The sequence below is a fragment of the Aquila chrysaetos genome, chromosome 5 (genome assembly GCF_900496995.4).
Source record: "Aquila chrysaetos chrysaetos chromosome 5, bAquChr1.4, whole genome shotgun sequence".
In the NCBI taxonomy this organism is placed as follows: Eukaryota; Metazoa; Chordata; class Aves; order Accipitriformes; family Accipitridae; genus Aquila; species Aquila chrysaetos.
This window is the reverse complement of record NC_044008.1, coordinates 49,492,047-49,508,502: the sequence shown is the minus strand read 5'-3', so window position 1 is coordinate 49,508,502 and position 16,456 is coordinate 49,492,047. Positions and strand designations below refer to the sequence as shown.

At 44.3% G+C, this 16,456-nt stretch overlaps 1 protein-coding gene across 2 annotated transcripts in view; it reads left to right on the top strand.

Moving 5' to 3' along the window:
• FBN1 (fibrillin 1) overlaps window positions 1-11,530 on the top strand; it is a 158,934-nt gene extending 147,404 nt beyond the window's left edge. For both annotated transcript variants that reach the window (XM_030014786.2, XM_030014785.2), the window contains exons 61-66: window positions 495-611; window positions 1,407-1,535; window positions 2,409-2,528; window positions 5,882-6,113; window positions 7,627-7,801; window positions 10,257-11,530. In XM_030014786.2, the coding sequence (XP_029870646.1) occupies window positions 495-611; window positions 1,407-1,535; window positions 2,409-2,528; window positions 5,882-6,113; window positions 7,627-7,801; window positions 10,257-10,646 (1,163 nt within the window). In that variant the 3' untranslated portion in view covers window positions 10,647-11,530. The remainder of the gene's footprint in view (window positions 1-494; window positions 612-1,406; window positions 1,536-2,408; window positions 2,529-5,881; window positions 6,114-7,626; window positions 7,802-10,256) is intronic.
• Window positions 11,531-16,456: the final 4,926 nt, after the last annotated feature.

The window sequence follows — 16,456 nt, the reverse complement described above, 5'->3', positions numbered from 1 at the left end:
ATTCAATTTATTTACGTGTCTTGGTAGCAAAGGTCTGACTGAAACCGCACAGGTTAGAGCAGCAATTCTAATCTTGGCATGGGAAATGACTGTATTTTGTCATTAGCATTTAAATACTTCTTTTGGAGTAATAGCATGCTTCAGTGCAATACCGTTTAGCAGTCTGCCACTGCTTCTCATGAAGATGGTGACTTCCCATTTATTGACTGCAGTAAGAGCAAACATTTAGTATGTAACAGCATCTTTCAGACAGATGAGAGTGGTGTCTGTAATCCAGCATTAGCATGGACACTAGTGTAGCTCCACAGTCCCATTCATTGCATGTGTGGCTTTGTGTGAGAGGAACTGGAAGCCAGTGTGGAATGTGAGACATTGATTCAAAAGGGTTTATTTGATACAGTATTTATTTGCAGTCACTTCTCTCTAAGTCCAGCTGAACTGTCAGACCCTCCACAGGGAACGTAAGTGAAAGATGTTTTCTTGGGTTTTTTTAGATCTTGATGAATGTGCGACAAAGCAGCACAACTGCCAGTTCCTTTGCGTCAACACTATTGGGGGTTTCACTTGTAAATGTCCTCCTGGATTCACTCAGCACCATACAGCCTGCATTGGTAAGTGACATGGGAATGTAGACACAGATTTGGAATTTATTACTGACTCTTATTCCAGAAGCAAAGTAGCAAGGAGGTGAAATCAGCTTCCTGAGAAACCAAATGGAAATATAGGCCAGGTTCTGATCTCAGTTCCACCAGAGCAGAAGATGCAAAGAGGCCCTCCCTCCTACCTTCCCTTGTTTTTCATAATCTGTGTCTTTGAATTTTGCACTTACAAGAATCAGACAGCAAAAACACCCAATTTGTAATTCTTGCCTTACCCTTTCTTCCCACTGAGAAAAAAAATAGTTATATTTCTGTTCTTGTAGTTTATTGGAGAACCCACGTTACAGATCATGCCAAGGCTTCTTGAAACAATAAGCATGAAACGTGTTTCTGCAGTTGTCCTTGAAACACATACCCATTATGTCTGTGGAAATGTTAAACAAAACTACTTCCTGCAAAACACTCTTTCTGCTCTGCAAGTTGGATCCTGCTTGTGGCAGTCTGATGATCCTGTGGTATTGGTATGAATTTGGGGGTGTTTGAAGACTACAACATCAGACTCCATATTCTTGGTGAAGAAAAGGAGTGTTTCCCTTCCCATCACTGTTGTTAGTGTTTTCAAATTAAAAAGAAGGTAATAGAAGCTCTCCTTCTGTGGTGCAAAGTGAAAAATGGAGAGGGCAGTTAGGCAGCTACGTTACTGATGTTTCTTTACCTCTTGTCACAGACTGTCATTGTTAGCATTGCTAAATGATCATCTTCACAACAAGGAATAAAAAGTAACACTCAGGCTTTGGTTTCCTTCAGATAACAATGAGTGTGCTACTGAAATCAATTTATGTGGGGCGAAGGGCATTTGCCAGAATACACCAGGAAGTTTTGTTTGTGAGTGTCAACGTGGCTTCTCACTCGATCAAACTGGGCTTAGCTGTGAAGGTAGGTGCAACACACCGTGCATTTAACTTGGCCTTCTCTTGCTTTCCTTCATCTTCTCTCAGCCATACTGTCACCCAAGGAGGCACCTATGGAGTAAGCACCAAAACCTATGGAGTAAGCACCAAAACCTATGGAGTAAGCATGTGTAGATTGAAGGGGAGTGGGGTATGGAAATTTAGCAACAAGGCAGTATTTCTCTCATGGGCCTGAATAAATAGATATATTGCAGGATGCTAAAAAGCTGGACAGATATTTTCTGAGGAGGCTTCAATTTAGCCTGGAATATTTTAGTTTAAGCATCGTAAGTTCAGCGTAACTTCCGTTGAATCCTGCACGGATTTCTGAGGGACTCACCAAGGACACGAAGTCTTGCATCTCCAAGGCAACCTGCTAAAGAGAGAGTTCAAGGGCTGCAGACTTTATTTCTCTGGTTCCCTAGAGCCTCTAGAGCCTTCTCCTGGGATAGAGTTTGGTTTGCTTTGAAAAGACGTATCCTGGGATTCCTAGGTTGGATGCTTGGGTAAAAGCAAGGGACTGTCTGCTGTGGAGCTGGGAGCCTTAGGAAAGCCTTGGGGGTCCCACATACAAATGGCTTTCTGCTGTCTGCTCCATAGCAGAATGCAAAAACTCTGAAAATTGTGGCTGAATTTGAGCTTTCAGTGTTTTCAGCCCTTAGTTACTTGCTGTGGAGCCAGAAATACAAACCTGAAAGGCCTGAAGTGATGTCCCAGCACTGGTCAGGTTTTTGGAAGATCCTGAAATATACCTCTATATATGATATATGAATATATATGATTATTTGTAACAGACTTTTCAAATATAGCATAATTTGAGCTTCTTTCCCAAAACTCAGAGTATATCTCACCTTTTTAGATGTTGATGAATGTGATGGAAACCACCGGTGTCAGCATGGCTGCCAAAATATAATTGGAGGATACAGGTGTAGCTGCCCACAAGGATATCTCCAGCATTACCAATGGAACCAATGTGTTGGCAAGTCACTTTTTTAAATTCATACATTAAAATGCATGTTACCTTCGTTAGCAACAAGTAGTGAAGGGCAATGGTGCAGTTTGTCATATTTTCTTTTTCTGATTATAATTTAGTAAGTTCAGCAGAGTTTCATTACGAATGTGCACTCCTGTGAAAGGCAGAGCGGATATGAAGCACCCAGTAGCCTATGTCCTGGTTCTACAAGTGTTTTAAGCACAAAATTATCCTTGAGGGTGCTAGAAGTTGTATTGACTTTGAGGGAACTTGCGTTACTCGTGTGTTTTGTGGTGTGAACAAAGGAAGTCTTACCCAGCCATGCAACAGTCTCTACTGAGACACAGGTCCTGTCTGAGAGCTGATGGTGGGTTGAATCTGGCAGACTCAGAACCACAAGTATGGATAGTTAAATTGTAAAATTAAACTTCTGGCCCAAAGCATCTAAAATTCTGTTGAAATCCTACTTGATCTGTGCTTTTATTGTTCTCTCAACACCTACAGGAAGGCTGCTGTGTTTAAGCCTCTTCTCTGTACAGAATTACCCATTTGTCATAATTAAGCAAAGCTCCTGCTATCTGTCCAAAGATGCTTCCTTGCAGCTTTGAGATACAGTTTATAACAAGTGCTTATAGGACAATTCTGGTTATAAATAATAAATGGTAGTGCTCTTTATTTATGTTAAGAAGTAAATACACTGGTGAATTAAAATGTTTATTTCTTCCCTATCTAAACTTTGGTTCTATCCCAAGTCTCTGAGCCCTTGTAGATGGGGCTGCTGGATGTGACTTGAGCAGACAGAACTGGGTCCTCTGCAGAAGTCACAGGAAAAGTCTCTGTATGTTTTAGCAGTGTAGCGTGTAGCATATTCAAACAAGGGAAACATAAATCATTTTTCCTCTAGTGACAGTTATGTGTGGTTTTAGTCACATTTAATGGGCTTCATACAAGCTAGTCTTGTGTGGATACCCGGAGATGTGTTTGATGACCTCTTTGAGAACAAAGGGCTTCATAACTCTTTGTTTGGCTTTCTTTGCTTTCAAAAACATAAAAATGCCTTTGCTTGTTACCACTGTGGTGCTCTAAGGAGGCCTCTGCTTTTAATTATGCTTACCAAACCTCCTGACATTTTATGCAGTCCTTGCTGTGACGTTTGCTTGCTTGTGGTCCAGTATTCTATGCCTGTAACATACAGGAGAACACGGAGGGAGCACAAACATATGGTGGTTTTGAATATTAATTAAACTAGCAGAGCTTAGGGTTAAATTAGAACTTAGTCTGCAGGAGGGTAAAAAAAGCTAAACAACCAAACAAACCAGCACTGCCATGTCTGGCTGCTGGAGGACATTGTGGAATCCGAAAAAGTGCAGCACTCAGTTTTGCGAAACATCTTGGCTGTTTCCAAGTCTTCCTGGGTGATAGTTAAAACTAAGTGTATTTCCAAACCAGGTGTACGCTGTTATTCCAGCTTTTGAGCGCATTGACTACTGTTTGGCTTTTATACAGGGAATATCAGTTTCAAAATACACAAGCACTGGTATTTCCCCCATTGAAAGAACAGCTTCAACATTGGCACCACAAATACTGATTGCCAGAAACTTCACCAGGGAAAATTACACTGAGAGCAACAACTGGGGAAGGACTCAGCTAGCGCTTCCACCTTCTTGGACATGGGGCAGTCCAGGCGGAAACCCAGAACTGCAGGAAGGGAGGCTTGGTTTCCTCCATCCTCACGGCATCTCTCCTTCCTGCTGAAGCTGAGCACAACAGAGCTGCGTGTTGCAGAGCACAGGAGAGCAAGGCTGGTGCCTGACAGCACAGCTCATGCAGAGTCCGAGGCTCCCGTAACTGGTTTTTTCACTTTTCTTCATATTTTTTCTTTCAACAATCACCCAAAATCTGGGAGCTAACCTCACTAGTGTCCACACTCTTGCTGCTGTGGAGCGAGGCGAAGTGAGCCTATCTCCTTCTGGTGCAGTAACTTTCTGTGGCGCAAATGTGCATTTATAATGTTGACATAATGGCTGTGTTAGTTATGACAAATACTGAAACATCGCTCTAAGTTAATGGCAAAACTCCTACAGGCTTTGGTAACACAGAATTCAGCCCCAGGTTTTAATACCTTGTGGTCTCCACATGTTCACATTGTAACGTCTGTAACTGTATATGCTTAAGATACTTATCTAGATCTCCTGGGTGTACCACAGGGGAAGAATTCATGTAATAGGTTTTTCCGTGACAATTCCTTCATATTACTTGGCAATCCCAATTCTGCAAACAGTTTGTGTCTTTTTTAGCTTATTTAATGAAGTGTTCAGGGACTTTTGATGTTGCTGCAACACATAGTTAGATAATCACTGAAGAATGCTTTGGTTCCTCCCATGTCTTGTGCTGTGTGTGACTGCATCCCCTGCCCAGGCAATTCCGTAGTGCACCATGCCATAAATCAGGCTGCAATAAGCAAAGGCATTGCTTTTAAACAAAGAACAAACAGTCACATTGTTTGGAAAAAGACAATAATGCTCTGAATTAGTACTTATTCTCCTGTAACCTGGATGCTTAGATCAGAGATGCTGCTTTGTGCTTTACATTTTATCCATACAGTGTCCAGATGGCATTTCTTACACATGTGCGCACACACGCAACGTGCATATGCAGTTGCTTTATCACAGAAAGCAGGGAACAATAGCATTCAGAATGTTTCAAAGCAATTTGCCATATCAGACAAAAAAATTCAGACCGTCTACATTTAAAAAACTAGCCATTTACAGTAAATAAGCCTGAACTGACCTTGAACTCCTACAGTGCCGCACTTGGGAAGTTTGGAAAAGGGCTGGCTCAGAATGTGGCAGTCTTTTGTATCTACAGCTGCTTTTATTTTTACTTTACTACTCCTTCCTGTACCTTACCTGTACCTCATATTTAAATGTGAGTGTGTAGGGAGGGATTTTCAGTGCCTGGAAAAGGTGTCAGAGCTTGATCCCTTGCTCTTTTTTTCTTTAATGTTGAATAGCATTATGAACATGGGATTACTGGACCAGATTGTTGGCTGTAGAAAGTTTTATTCTTCTTGGTTGTTTCTGGAACAAAAAAAAAAGTTGCCGCCTCTGCTTCTCTGCTCTCCAGAGCATGAGCTGACGTGGCATGAAACATCTTCTGTAGAGTAGCCCAAATGTTGCTCTGTTGTATGGTTGCAGTCATCTCCTAGCGACTGCTGCCCTAGCCAAGGGTGAGGCCAAGCCCTGTTCTGCGTTTCTGTCTGTCTGATGTGGCAGCATGTTTAGCAACAGTCAAACACGACCTTTCTGAAGGTTACCTGAGAATAAAAGTTAATGTGGTATGTTCTGCTTCTTTTCCAGATGAAAATGAATGTCTCAGTGCACACATTTGTGGAGGAGCATCTTGCCACAATACTTTGGGAAGCTATAAATGTATGTGCCCTACCGGATTTCAGTATGAACAGTTTAGTGGAGGTTGCCAAGATATCAATGAATGCGGTTCTGCACAAGCCCCATGCAGTTATGGTTGTTCAAATACTGAAGGTGGCTATGTCTGTGGATGTCCACCTGGTTACTTCAGAATAGGACAAGGGTAAGGGATTCTCATTTTAAACTAACAGACATAAAGGGGACATAATCCGCTCCTTTCTTTGTAGTGTGGAGCAGCAGAACCGGGAGGATTGTCACCAATGAAAGAGGGATAGGATTGTGGAGGTGCTCGAGACTTGGATGCACCTGCTGATTTTGAAGATGAGGGAGGGGAAAGGTAATCAAGGGACAGGAGCAATGTGGATTTAATGCTTAATGAAATTTGGTCAGGGCTACCAGGTTCAATTATCTCTCTTAAGTGTCGTGGTTTAACCCCAGCCAGCAACTAAGCACCACGCAGCTGCTCACTTACTTCCTCCCCGCCCAGTGGGATGGGGGAGAGAATTGGAAAAAAAGTAAAACTCGTGTGTTGAGATAAGAACAGTTTAACAGAAAAAAAAGAAACTAATAATGATAACACTAATGAAACGACAATGGTATAATAGTAAAAGGATTGGAATATATACAAGTGATGCACAACACAATTGCTCACCACCCACCCACCAACGCCCAGTTAGTCCCAGAGTGGTGATCCCCCCAGTTTATATAGTAGACACGACATCACATGGTATGAAATATCCCTTTGACCAGATTGGGTCAGCTGCCCTGGCTGTGTCCCCTCCCAACTTCTTGTACCCCTCCAGCCTTCTTGCTGGCTGGGCATGAGAAGCTGAAAAATCCTGGACTTTAGACTAAACACTACTTAGCAACAACTGAAAACCTCAGTGTTATCAACATTCTTCTCATACCCAACTCAAAAACATAGCACTATACCAGGTACTAGGAAGACAATTAACTCTATCCCAGCTGAAACCAGGATGTTAAGCTACTGCTTTCACCTCTCTCCTGCACGCTCCAGCAGCTAGCCAAGTTCTCTGAGCTTGCCACTTGGGAGCTAACACCCCTCACTATGATTTGTGGTGTATCACTTGTCTCCTTTAAAAAAAAATTAATAATAACATCCCCCACCAGCTCCAAAGGCAAATGATATTACACAAGTGGCTTCACCCACTCATTGAAATAACAATTCTGTGTGCTCTTATTTTCACTTGCCCCAGTGTTAGGGCTGTGCATCATGTAGGACCAAGCAACGCACATGGAAAGCAGAAAGATTGTGGCTTAAATTTTAGAAGTGACTAAAAGCTTTGGGATACATTATGAAAGACCTCACTTTTCAGATTTTTCAGCAGTTTCTGAAAATTGATCTCTTTTAATGTGTTCCAGGTTGGATAACAGAAATTACTAACAACTTCTCAAAGCTTAAGTCTGTGTTTTTAAAACTGTTAAATATTGGCAGGTCTGATTTAGGCAAAGCCTCATGGAGCCAGGTTCTTGAAATCGGAGGTAGCTGCGTTGTGATTCGGTGAGAATTTTGCCTGTTGACTTAAGCAGAAATTTTTCCTAGGAAATGAGTGCAAAATAATTGCTTTATTCTTTGTATTCACAGTCCCCCAAATTCAGCTTTTGGTAAGATCTGTGTCTCACTGGAATTAATTTTTTATTTCTTCCTTCCTCAGACACTGTGTTTCTGGAGTGGGGCTAGGCAAAGGTCAAGGACAAGAACTTTCGCTCAGTGGAGAAGTAGATGACAACTCCCTCTCTCCAGAAGCCTGTTATGAATGTAAAATCAATGGCTATCCCAAGAGAGGAAGGAAGCGCAGAAGCACTAATGAAACTGCAGATGAAGCAGAGGTAATTGACCCGTTTTGGGGGGAAGGGGTTTGCGGTTGTCTTGTGAAAGCCAGTCTCAGAAGGAGGTGTGCCCAGAGACAATCCCACAGGAAAAATGTACACCCCAAACAAAGTAGACCAAAGAGCTGGTTTTGGATGTCAAGTAGTCTGTGTGTCGGCTTTCTGAAGTTGTTCACTGTCATTAGGCAAATGTCATCCTCTGAAGCCCCTGCATACCTAATATCTACGTCGCATCAAACACTAAAATAAATGGCCATCCAGCTGTTTGGAGAGCAGTCCACTCACCAGCAAAGCAAGCTCTTGATGTCAGAGGGCAGCGGGTACATAAAATGCTTGTGTGACCTTGTGGCCAGAAAGGCAGGACATGTTGGTCAGGGTGGATGTGGGCCCTGCCAAGCAGTGCTGTGTTGTGTGTCTGGGGCTGGAGCCCTCTCCAAAGCAAACACAGAGCTCTGGACACAAACACCTCACCTGGAGGCAGTCCAGAGCTGCAGCCCTTCCCGGGGCTTGTCCAGACCCTTGCAGTCAGTCACCCAGGTTGCCGTCCTGGGGCCGAGGCTGCCGGCGAGGCTGTGCACAGTGCTCACCACTGGTCCAGGCAGCAGAACAGGAGGCAGAGCTTCCTTTGTCATTGCTCGGAAGTCGCTGGGGACAGAGGCAGGTTTCCATTTGCCTCTGAGTGGGGTGATTGTGTCAGCGAAATGCTTATCATCTACTGTGATGATCACAAGACTCCACTTCTTAGCTGTTGTCACTGGCTTTTTTTTATTAAGCAAATATTAATAAGCGGTTTTGAGCACTTACATTTACATGAAAACTAGTCTGCTGTGTGACAAGTTTTGTCTTTATGCAAAGGATAGGCATCCCTTTTCACTCATCCTTGGGTGTTAGCAAACATTTCTCAAAAAAGCATTAAAGTAAATCTTTCAACAAACTCCCCCTGCTGGGGTTTGTTCTGAATTGATCGCAACAGCAAGACACAATGGAATGGAGGTGGTTGTAGTTCTGTTTGTTCTTCAGCTGGGCTTCCAGCACCACATCTCCCAGTATGAGTGCAGAAGTCACGTGGTAGAAGCATGATCTTCTAATGTGTAATGTTACTGTAGTCCCTCTTGCACAAAATTCAAAGTCCTTGCATTTCCCAGGGAGTCCTACACTGGCTTATTTCAACTTTGTGTAATATAAAGTCAGAATTGCTCAGTCTGGTTATCCAATCCAACGTTCAGCACTAGTCACCGGATTTAAACCTTATTATTCACATTAATTATGTACAGACTTCCGCAAACTGTAAGCAGCTTGTAGGAGAAGTATCACCAAGCCCACAGTCATTTGACTTCTCACTTCTTCATTCGGTCTAAGATGATAGTGATGTTACAGGTGAAGGGGTCTGCCCTGACCTGGCCAGAGAAGCAGCAGGTCATAGCAGGTCTCTAGACTGTGCAGATATTAGTCCTTCAGCTGAGAGTACATGTCTGGGTGTGCCCATGTGTGTGTTACATTCTAAATATAACCAAGAACACTCTTGTAAAATGTTGCCATCGCTACCCTGAGCTAAATAACACCTGTACTCTCTGCTCGGTGTATGTGCTGAAGAGCTTGCTTTTCCCTACACAAATAGATCGGGGAGCCTGTTAGCTGTTTGTGTTGGGTGCTCAGTGCATGGCGCTCTGCTAACACGGGTAGGCAGGAGAGTGCTTTTGCCCAGAAGAGTGTGGACGTTTGATTTTGGGCAGAGAGGGGTTCTAAACTGTGTTTCTTCAGTGTGTTTCAGTACTGTCTGTGATTAGTGCTGGATTTGTCTCAGAGGTGACGTAGAGCTTCCCTTGCTTTCCAATTGAAAATGTTACAGCAGATGTGCTGTCTGAAATGTTATCATGCTGCCACTGCAGGTGACTCATGCACAGGGGACTCAGGGGGAGCCCAGTTACCATCACTCGGAGGTGAGGGGCGACGCTGCTTTTCCAGCACCCTGCTGCACCCGCGGGCCGCCCTGGCTCCACACCTAAATGAAGCAAATCTTGCAAAGCAGAAAACTCCCACCTAAATGATGTGCCTCCCCCACAGACCTTGCTCTCTTCTGCACATTGTTGTTCACAGGAGCTTGTGGTTCCCCCAACAGAGAGGAGGAGTATGTCTTTGCTGCTCTCTTTGTAGGACACTGGTCGAGGACCCCAAGCACAGAGAGGCTTTGTTTGTCAGGCAGCGGGGCCCACGTGGAGAAACTTTCAGTGCATGTCTCGGGCTCCCGTTACCCATGCAGGGACAGTGACAAAGACCGTACTTTATCCTGACAAGTCCTAGGCCCTTAAGAGTGGATTTGACAGATGATATTACAGAACCTCCTTTTAAAAATTATTTAATTAATAATGAATGAGCTGGGTAAGAAATACATACACATAGGCGCATGTGAAATGATCTCTGACAGAGCCAGCTAACATCGTTTGCTCTTGTGCAGGATCAGCAAGAGCTGGAGCCGCCAATCAGTCTCGCCAGCTGGGATATTGAGAAAGCAGCAGTCTTCTCCATCAACATCTCAGATCTCAGTAACAAAGATCGCATCCTGGAACTGCTTCCTGCCCTCACAACACTGACAAACCATAACCGATATTTAATTGACTCCGGAAATGAAGACGGTTTCTTTAGAATCAATAAGAAAGACGGGATAAGTTACCTTCATTTCACAAAGAAGAAGCCAGTGCCTGGAAACTATTCATTACAAATCAGTAGTATTCCACTCTATAAAAAGAAGGAACTTAACCAGCTTGAAGAGAAACATGACAAAGACTACCTCAGTGGTGAGCTGGGAGATAACCTGAAAATGAAAATTCAGATATTGCTTCATTAATTCACCAACCAAAGACCAAATAATTAAACCAAAGATAGATAGGTAGGACTGAATATTCCTCCCAATCAGATTCTCCATATCATAGGTACAACCTTACATGAGTACATTTGTATGAACGAGCACTATTATATTATTACATAAACAAGGTACAGGATGAATACCCTAGCTCAAAACAACCACTTTCTCAGGCTTTTAAGTGTAGCTGAGCTACCTTGATATGTTGAATCTTGAAAACTGGGACTTTTATCATTGGAAGTTGGCCACTGATGCTGAGACACGTCATCATTTCAGCAGAGGTACAAGAATTGTGCTTTCAACTGATGGACAGCTCTATTTTTGTAATTCTTAAACTTCGCTTCTCCAACTACAACTTACTAGGTCAGCCATTTATGATATCCATTTGGTGCTAGTAAATTTTCAACCTAGATTTATAAATGCACTGTAATATTTACACAACTTAGAAGCCAAAATTGCCATTATTCAGTCTAAATACTTCAATCAACCAAAGTTAGCTCAGTAGTTTATCTCAGTTATGCCTATAATACATTACATGTAAATTAAGTGTGTGTATACTGTAATCATGCTATTTTTATCAATGAAGCATTTGTAAACTAGATTAATAATACCCTTAATGTGAGGGTTTGTAATGGTGCTTATAAGACCAACTACTTGTTAACTGTATACACAAACCTGATGATAAAGTTTCTGTGACTTGCCAAAATGCACTGAGGTCAGTAGGGACCATTAAACATTCTCAAAAGTCAGATGACAATCAGTGCCATCCTACACCATGACATTATGTAACGTGTCAAGAGTACCCGTAGTCATTCATATCAACAAGGGTTCAATGTCATAAATGTCACAATAAAACAGTTTTTTTTTTAGTTTATTCTGTGGCCTTGTGTTCTTGCTAAAAGTGTGATAAACTGCATTCTTGCATTTCAGGCATTGTCAGTAGGGTTGGTTGTATATCTGTCTGTCTGCACAGGTGACTTCTCCTTGAAGCTGTGCTGCTGCCATTTGTTCATTCTTCATGCAAAGGAAGAATGGAAGAAATACAGAAACCTTCACAAATCTAAACAGCAGTGGACCTCTATCAAATTATCGCGTGGCTCCAGAAAGCAAGTTAGAACATTTCCAATGACTTGACCTGAATAATCCTGTCAATAAGTAACTTTGATAGCCAAAACATGCAGAAGTGAATGTTAAATCATTATACAGAAAACACATTTAATTGAAGTGTCTTGTTTGCTAAAACTGCCTTGACTTAAAACATTCCATTCTTTTACCCCCACTTCAACAGCTATTGTCAAATAATTTAAGACTGATAACAAAGGGATAATCCAATATCAAAAGCCATCACAAGTTGTAGCTGGGTTTTAATAGCAAGTTAATTATTTGATGATGAGGGTGTTCTTGTATACACAAGTGCCATGGTGTATCTTTTAGCAGCGGCAGAACAGTACTGAGGTGTGATGCTATAACATCTGGAAGAAAAAATGAAGCAAGCGGTGTCGCTGAAACTGCTGATTGGACAGCACTGTAATTGATAGAGGGAACATATATTGAGCTATAATAGCTTTGGAAGGGAAGTGTACTGTAATAATTCACCCCAAATTGTATTATTTTCTGTAATTAGATTTCAGCTCTCTTTGATTTCTTCTGCATAACAAATGTAACTATATAAAAAAGAGCATGTGCACTGGGTTACTTTGATATTTTTAATAGACCATGTCTGGATTTTATTTATTAGTGTGCCAAAATGTTGAAGAGTGTATTTTTTCCACATGTTGCGTAACTATGGTGAAATATAATCAGAACTTTACAGTTGTAAATGGCACTCTTATTTCAGCAGGTTGGGAGTGATTTTTAGTGCCAGTGGCGGTGTGTGCAAGATCGTATGGTTTATAGTTAAGTGCATGGTTTGAGTATTTTCTCCGTAGCCCTTAAACACTGAGATGAACTGAGAAGAATGATTTCAGAAAGACCTGTCAGGACTCTGTCCAGCAGAGTTGGTTTAGCATTTAAGCTGCTGTATAACACCTTATCACGCCAAAGGTTCCTTGATTGTTTTCCAGCAGCCCCAGTGTTGCCTGCACAGTTCTGCAAATCACCTTTGTTATGCTGCAGAAACAAGAAATCTTGACAGCATCTCTTTTAGTGTTTTAAAAATGGAAAGCCCAGTCTTGCTGTACTGATCTGCACATAAAAATCCATTTTCTTGTGCAATGATTCATCTGTCTCTTTGCAGCAGTGCCCTTTAAATGGTATGTCGTTTTTGCCTGTCAGTTGGAGTTGCTGTATGTATACAATTATTTACATCAGTTTGAATTTCTGCAGTTTCCTTAGAGTCTCAGTGAAGCATAAAGCTTGCATAATAATACTGTGTGAGACCTGCAATTAAAAAGTGGTTTGTAACCTACAGTGTGATTTAAAATAATTTCCTCTGTTCACTTAGACAGTGGGATCCCAAAATGACTCTTAAGCACTAGACAGACTAAGTAGAGTGTGAATGTGCATTTCTGAATGTGTATCCTTTTGCAGTTACAGGGTATTTTTCAAATTCAAGGAAACGGTGAAATCTTTAATTATTTGAAATAACAGTGTCTTCCCTCCATTGCAGTTGTGCATATGACTTGGCATAGATGCATGCGTGGATAATAAATATAATTTTTGGTTAACAGAGTCTAACAAAGATGGCTTGTTACTGTACGTACCGAAACATTCTCTTGTTGTGTGTTGTAACAGTATCTTGTAAACTTGACAGCTGACGTGTATTTTGGCAGAACGACTGTTTCCACAGTCTCCCTTTTAAGCTGACTTTCAAAGGACCTGAAGTGTTTGCTTTCTTGTGGCAGGTCCCAAAGGGTCACACTCAGGTTTTCTCTAAGATAAATATTCTACGCTATGATTCAAGTTCAGCTTTGTGCTTTGGAAGAGCTAATCTGGTCACGGCTTCTCAGCACAAACAGGCCTGAGCTGTTTGGAGAGCAAGACGGCATGGCCGTTGCCTGACAGCTGCCTGCGCCTCCCTGGGACCGAGTCTGGGCACCGCCGGGCTCTGCTGGCCGCACCACGACAGGTAAGTGCGGTACGAGGCAGCCTGCATCAAACCCGCTGCTCTGGGCCAAGCTGGGCGTGGGGGCGCTGGCATTGCAAAAGCCTTCGCACTGCTTTTAAAAATCGACATTTGCTGTGAAGGAATGTTTAGGATTCCCCCTTTAAACTGATGCTGTACTTAAACCATTAAAGCCTCACAGTACTCTTGTGGATCTGATGGCTTCTGTCAAAATGAGCAAGGTTAGCAGCTTACGTGGTGCTGCAGTGCTGCTACTTTCCGAGTAGGTGCCAGGTGAGGAGGATACAGCTGCTCTTCTTTCAACTTCACTGCTGTGACAAGAAAATCCTGTATTTGTAGTTACAGAGGGGAAGCCAGAGTTCAGCAGCTGACAAGGCCGGGGCTGCCTGCGGAGCTGCAGGAGCTGCGTACCCCTCTCCGTGCCCCTCAGCTGCCCCGCGCCAAGTAGGACAGGAGCTAATGGGACGCACCAGCTTCCCAAAGCTGGGACATCTGGGCTCAGGATCTTGCCTACTTCACCCTCTCCCCAGAGCAAGTCTTCAAGTTTTTCTGCTTTGGTTGGCTTCATGTTTGCAGGAGTGGCCAGCAGCTAAGGCCAAGATAGGATGTACAGCAGGTTAATGCAGTAAATCCAGGTTGGCAGTGTCCTACCAGAGTATTCGCCCAGAGTAAGCCCTCATATTATCACAATCTTGGCAGAATAACACTCGGCTAAAACTTGTGTTCAGAAAATCCCAGAGCTTCTAGTTGTTGCCTGTGGCCCGAGCGTGCTGGATGCCTGCAGAAACCTGTGCGGCCCCTGTGCGAGCTCCTGCGGTTACACCTCTGCACGGAGGGGCTGCGTGTGCAAACTGCACGTCGGCAGCGCGGGTCCAGTGCGTCACGTTAACCTGCAGGATCACGCTGGTTCTGGATGCTGTGAAAACTTAAGACGGGGCAAGCAGACAGCTGTAATTTGGGGCAAAATATGCCATCATTTACAGTAATGAAAACGCAAATGATTGCAGAGGTTGCAGTAGTAGCACGAGGGAAAGAAAAGGGGAGGGGGGAGCACGCTGCAGTCGTTCAGTGGCCCAAAACGCCCCACGCATGGGGCTTCTGCTTCGCTCGCAGATGCTGGTCCTTCACCAGCCCTAGTGCCTTGCGCTCCTCCCGAGCTGTCACTCGCCCGTCCCCGTGCAGGAGCTGCCGTGGGCAGCACTGGCCCCACGCCACGGCTGCTTTCAGAGCAGGCAGAGGCACTGCTGGTGCCAGGAAGGTGGAGGTGGTTCAGCGGCGGGGTTCTGTGGTGCTGCCGCGTTCAGCGGTGCTTCGCCAAGGTCCTCGGTACCCCCAGAGAGACTTTGAGGGCAGCGCCTGGTCCCTCTGGAGTGGGCTGCGTGCTTTGGTTTGCGCGAAGAAGAGACCCTCTTCCTGTGCAGCAAAACCTTGAAGATGCCGATGACTTCAGCTCCGACAAATTCCAACAATCTGCTTCTGCTGTCCTTAAAACTTGCCAAATATTTCACACCCTCGTAACAAATGCTTTTGAGGAATATCACACCCAAGCCAACTCCTCAGTTATGAGCTTCCCATTGAGTTCAGTGAGGAACCTTGACGCCAGAGAGGTCACCAAAGCATTTGTTTTTGTGTTTCAGGCTCTCCTTTCTGTTTTGAACATGGGCCTGCGCAGCGCGGCGATGGCAGGAAGGGGCCGTGGAGGCCGGGGCTGCGTGGCCGGCAGGAGCGTGCTGGCAAAGCTGGGCTGCAGCCCCGTGCTGGCGCTGCCGGTCCAGCACGTGCCGTTGCTGCCTGTTGGCATACAGCTGAGTCCTCCACCTGCTTGGACACTTGCTTATATGTGTATGTAGAAATGTATGTGTATTTTGTGAAGCGTCTAGACAGATGACTACATCTCAGTGCTTCCAGGCTAAAGTCACGCTGTGCTAACCTTTGCTAAGTATCCAGGAAGGACTTTTTCTCCTTCCCTCTCTTGGGCTGGACCCTTCCGTCACACATGGCGGCAGCATGGGCCCAGCCCTCGCCCCGGCTTGGCTCTCACATCCGCAGGTTGGTTTGTTTATGAGTTTCTCTATGGCTCCCAGGGCTGTAGGATGTGAGCGCCTCGCAGACACACGTGTTGAGACTCGCTACACCCTTGTGAGGTTGGGATGTGTTTGTCATCCTTGTTTTACAGGGTAGGAACTGAGAACCAGATGTTTTGGTTTGAGAGAGCCCATAGGCAATGGCCGTTCTGTCAGGGGCAGCCCTGAAGTACTGACGTGTCCCTGGAGAGGAGGACTAGGAACCACATGGGCTCATCAGCCGTGACAGCTCCAGTGGGCACAAAGCTGTGGGAGCTGCCCCACTGCACTAAAACATGTCCCAGACAGAGCCTGGTGGGGCCCCTGCTGCCCCCCCCCCCCCACTCTTCAGAAAGCCGGGGCATGGCCCCATGCTCCAGTACGCATCCCCTGCAGTGGCTGTCCCCATAGATACTCCACACAGGATGCTGCCACTGCAGATGCAGCAGCACCAGTTAAAAAAAAAAAAAAAAAAAAAAAAAGAGTGACAGTGCCCAGTAGTTTTCTGCTGGAAAAAAAAATTTTGGGTAAGTATCCAGGTCAGCAGGCTGCATGGAGATAATCAAAAGCGACCTGTTGGTGAGCAGGACCTGGGCTCTGCCAGCTTCCCTGGCTCGTCTCTGAGGCTGCTGGATGAACCAGCCAGGAAAACAGGGCTACCACTTAGT